We start from the raw sequence: 4,683 nt of genomic DNA, 5'->3' as shown, positions 1-4,683 counted from the left end.
TTGTATATATATATATATATATATATACACAAAGTTGCTCTATTACGGACGTCCGTTCCTATGAAATTCTACGAATATCAAACGTCAGCCGTTAGATCCACTTTAATGAAGCTCCACGGCCAAGATTAAAACACAGGAAATGGGTTTTTTAAAAGGTCATTTGGGTGGGTTTTAAACCCGATACTGACCCGGGTCGAAAACAAAACCCACAAACTCCCGCTCTTCCACGCGACTCCCGCTCTTCTACTCCCACCTTGTACTTTTTTAAAGTTCTCTAATTTCCTGTGATGCTTACGAAAGTGAGAGAAAATTGTTGCTGGGATTTAAGGAGGAAGGCTGTTAATTATAATTCAGGTAGAGATTGTAGAATTCACTTTTACTGGGTTTTTCTCTATTGTGAGTATGATTGGCTTTGGTTTTGGTTTTGGATTGGATGATGGGGCAAGCTTGAATCAATAAAAACTAATAAGCTTACAAATTTCTTCATTGTTGTTTGGCTGGTACTATAAATCACGTATAGATTGTGTACCTCATGAAAGAAGTTGATTTAGACAGGTATGGTTCCTTGGTCTATAGTCATGTAGAACTGGTTTAAGGAATGGTATATTTGTTATATATATTTGTGTCTAGTAAAGGCCTGATGCTAAATCCATTTTGCACATCTGACCTTGTTTGTTTATATTGTTGATTATTTCCATGGAACTTAACTCCATGTGGTCTGATTGTTTTACGATAAAAAATTGTAGGACAACAACTATGTTTCAAGAGGTCATGACTTTAGAGTCAGTTCCATGGTCTGCTGAGACCACCAAAGTGTATACTCCACAAGTTGCAGATGTGTTCATGCCTACGAAAAACCGTGAGTTTAGAACCCTTGAAGAACTTTATGAACTTTACAATAAGTATGCTTTTGAAGCTGGGTTCAGTGTTTGAAGAAGTACTACTGCCAAGAGCAAAGATGGTTTAGAAATTATAAGACAAGAATTTTGTTGTTACAAAGAAGGGCATTCAAAGAAGAAAACTGTTCAGCCAAAGAGGTGGAAAGGGATTGTAAGAACTGGTTGTCTAGCAAAGATTGCTGTTGTGAAGAGATCTGGCATATATGCAGTCACTCAATTTATGGAGGCTCATAACCATCCTTTGACAAGTAAAGAGAGAGTTCATTTGTTACCATCTCATCGTCAAGTTTCAAATGCTACCAAATACTTAACCATGGAACTTGGACTGGTAAAAATTCCCACTCACCAACAAATCAGTTTGCTTGAAGTTCAATTAGGAGGAATTGAGAATATTGGTTGTACAACGAAAGATATATACAATTATGATAGAGATAAGCGAGAAGAGTTGAAGGGACATGATGGAGATATATTGTATGCTCACTTTTTATTGCAGCAGGAGAAGAATCCATTTTTCACTTTCAAGATAGTTGAAGATAGTGAAAAGAGAATCAAACATTGTTTTTGGGCAGATGCGACCTCGAGGAGGGCTTACAGTCTATTTGGGGATGTGGTTATCTTTGATACAACATACAACACTAACAAATATCGGTTGATATTTGCACCATTATTGGGGATTAACCACCATGGTCAGACCATTATGTTTGGTTGTGCATTCTTAAGTGATGAATCCACAAAGTCGTTTGTTTGACTACTCAACACTTTCTTAGAAGCAATGCTAGGAGGAAGTCTCCCAAAAATGATAATTACTGATCAAGATCCTGCTATGAAGATTGCCATTGCCCAAGTTCTTCCTAACACATTCCATAGGTATTGCAGTTGGCACATATTAAATAAGTTTTCTGAAAAGATAGGTGCAGCTAAATGTAATGATCATTATGATGACTTTAGAAGCTGTGTATGGAACTCAGAGATGTTAGAAGAATTTGATAATAAGTGGAAGGAAGTTGTTGAGAGGAGTGGTTTAAGTGACAATGGATGGCTTCAAGCAATATATGACATTCGAGCTTCATGGGTGCCTGCATACTGTAATCACATTTTTCTCTGCTGGTATGTCAAGTAGCCAACGTGCGGAAAGCTGTCATTCATTTTTTAAGAAGTATGTTGATCACAAAAATTCTTTGTTAGACTTTGTGATTCGCTTTAATAGAGGGCTTGTACATCAACGTCATCAAGAGTTGGTTTCTACTCATACTGATTTGAATCAAGAGCCTCAGTTGCAGACCCCTCATCCTATGGAATCTCAAATGGCTGGTATTTATACTCGTGCATGTTTCCATGAATTTCAAAGTGAGTACTATATCAGCTCTTTCAACTACAGGTTAACTTATGAGAGAAGATGACAACCAAAGAGTATATATGGTCAATAAAAGAAGTGATCAGATTCAAAAAGATCGGGAAATTTCTTATGACAAGCATACATATCTTGCTTCATGTACTTGCAAAAAATTTGAAAGTGAAGGAATCCCTTGTAGGCACATCTTGGGATATTTGCTGAAAGTTCAAGAAGTAGATCAGTTGCCTGACCAATACATTTTAAAGAGATGGACTAAGGCTGCAAATGCTGATGTAGTTAAGGACCTAGATGGTTTGGAGATAACAAACACAAATGGATTGGTGGTGAAACGTAGTAAATTATTTCATCATGCTTCACTTGTTATTGACAAAGTCCTTACAAGTCCTGATGAAGCTCAGACCATTTTTATCGAGGCTCTTGACAATGTGCTTGATAAGCTCAAACAAATGCAAGTCAGTAGTAGTGAAAGTGAAAAGATTGGTAAGAAGTTGCCAACTGATCTTCAACATAGGTATAATGAGTCAACTGAAAGCAAAGCAAAGGGTTCAGGAAAAAGGCTTAAGAAAAAAAAGGAGCAGGGAAAGAGAAAGAGGAGTACTACAAGAAAATGTCATGGATGTGGTCTCTATGGGCAATCACATGATAAACGGAATTGTCCAGCACTTAGTACACATAAAGAGAGATAACTAATGAAAAACCAACTTGTTTGCTGTACATATCTTTCTGTTTATATATATACAGTTTTTTAGTTAAATAGTTGGTTATTTTTTTGTAGTCCATTTCTTGACAAATCAAAAGATGAGGAGTCAGGTTCTTTCGATGAAGAGGAAGCCTCAAGTTCCTACGATGAGGATGATGAGAATTAAGTTTTCTCCGTGTTTGAAGAGACTTTATCTTCATGATTCAGTTTTGCAGCATATCAGCAAAGTTTTCTTTTTCATTTAAGTGATGGTTGGTTAATCCTCATTATTAGTAGTCATGGCTAATTATCTCTTTCTATTTTGCATCTTTGGCCTTGATTTGTGTTTTCCAACTTTTTTGAAAGGTTTCTTAATGCTCAGGAACATTGTTCTTTTTATTAGCTTCAACTGTTTGCATCAGTTTGGTTAATTGAAGAAAGAACAATTTAGTTGTTTCAGTTTGCATCAGTTTGATTAATTAGGATTACTGGAAATGTATGTAAGTTGTCTCAGTCATTCTGAAAATGTAACAGTATATTTCTCTCTTTCCTGGTTTCTCTGTTTCTCTCTAAGCAAAATTTTCATGGACAAAATAATATTTATGATTACATCAATTTGGAAGAGAAGATGGTTACAAAGAGTATGTATCTGTTACAAAGTACTACATGTATTTCATTTTGGTTACAAAGAATATGTATATGTTACAAAGCATGTATATTAAAAAGAAAACTCAAACGAGATTTATGAATTTGCATATTTAAAAGCAACATAAACATAGTTGCCTAAACCCAGATGACAAGATCACAATGTTTCTAATCCCTCATTCCCTATTCTTTCTGTAAAAACTAAGCGCAACTGAACCCTTAGAAAGTCCAACTTGATCTTCCATTGCATGATGATCGCCTAATGTTTAGACCTTCTTTCATTCATGAGGATCATTTGGGTAATCTTCAGGACCAAAATAATCCAAGTCTCAAGTCAGAGAAACCAATCCCCAGCATTGAAGAAGGTCCGATATTTGTATACATATGCCATTGAAATCTGCAACCATTTCAAATAACAGACAAAATGAACACTCAAATGTCACTCCACTTTCCAAAAATGGGTACAACTTGGCATTACAATATCAAGGAATACAATTACAAAGGTTGACGACACCACTATATTACAAGTAATATAGTTACTCAATTTTTCTATCGAAAGATGCAACTGGTATAATGTCACATAATAGAACTACATCACAAACACAAACACAAAAGCTCAATGAAATGTTGTCCAGTTCTCTCACTAAGGACCAAAATCACAACTAACAAAGTAAGCACACTAAATACATGAACACTACTTCTCAAAGTAAGCATCTCAAATTCTCAATCAATATGGGTTGGTGGTGGTTTCCAGTGTACTCACATGAACTAAATAAAACTAAATCCCCACATCAATACATGAACATTAGTCAAATTAAAAAAAAAAAAAAAAAACCCCTCACACCTCAAAGGCTCAAAAGTATTTGCCTATCAAAATCCATCATCATCGAGACCCAGTTCCATAAGTATTGTTCAAGATTCCCATGGCCTCTTTCTCATCTGAAACCCAGAAAATAAACAAGCTCAATACTCTTCCAATTCTCTTCAATTGAAAAGCGAAATACAAGATAATTTATTACCGATTGGTGAGCGGATTCGACTGGGTGAGACCCGACTAGCTCCTCTTGACCATAACTGAGCTTTCGATCCCTCCTATTTCCTCAACG

General features: G+C 35.8%; 1 protein-coding gene and 1 non-coding gene across 2 annotated transcripts; one reads left to right on the top strand and one right to left on the bottom strand.

Moving 5' to 3' along the window:
• Positions 1–1,212: 1,212 nt before the first annotated feature.
• LOC101291236 (protein FAR1-RELATED SEQUENCE 5-like) lies at positions 1,213–3,119 on the top strand. The gene is made up of 6 exons (XM_004298077.1): positions 1,213–1,585; positions 1,667–1,766; positions 1,848–1,984; positions 2,085–2,277; positions 2,432–2,764; positions 3,029–3,119. Exons 1-6 carry the CDS (start codon positions 1,213–1,215, stop codon positions 3,117–3,119), a joined length of 1,227 nt encoding a protein of 408 aa, XP_004298125.1.
• A 396-nt stretch (positions 3,120–3,515) lies between these two features.
• On the bottom strand, positions 3,516–4,683 carry LOC101309531. The gene is made up of 3 exons (XR_184481.1): positions 4,597–4,683; positions 4,422–4,516; positions 3,516–3,974 (listed from the first exon to the last, which is right to left on the bottom strand). It is a non-coding gene; the product is annotated as an uncharacterized LOC101309531 (transcript).

This window comes from Fragaria vesca, linkage group LG4 (genome assembly GCF_000184155.1).
Source record: "Fragaria vesca subsp. vesca linkage group LG4, FraVesHawaii_1.0, whole genome shotgun sequence".
Classification (NCBI taxonomy): domain Eukaryota; kingdom Viridiplantae; phylum Streptophyta; class Magnoliopsida; order Rosales; family Rosaceae; genus Fragaria; species Fragaria vesca.
Note: the sequence above shows the minus strand (reverse complement) of the source record. Positions and strands in the feature narration are given on the sequence as shown.

Bases quoted from the DNA above. Each gene is read 5' to 3' on its own strand.
- LOC101291236 (XM_004298077.1), top strand. From the start codon at position 1,213: ATGGAACTTGGACTGGTAAAAATTCCCACTCACCAACAAATCAGTTTG. The intron at 2,278-2,431 runs GTTAACTTATGA...AATCCCTTGTAG, and splicing joins ATCAGCTCTTTCAACTACAG to GCACATCTTGGGATATTTGC. The intron at 2,765-3,028 runs GTATAATGAGTC...ATTTTTTTGTAG, and splicing joins CCAACTGATCTTCAACATAG to TCCATTTCTTGACAAATCAA.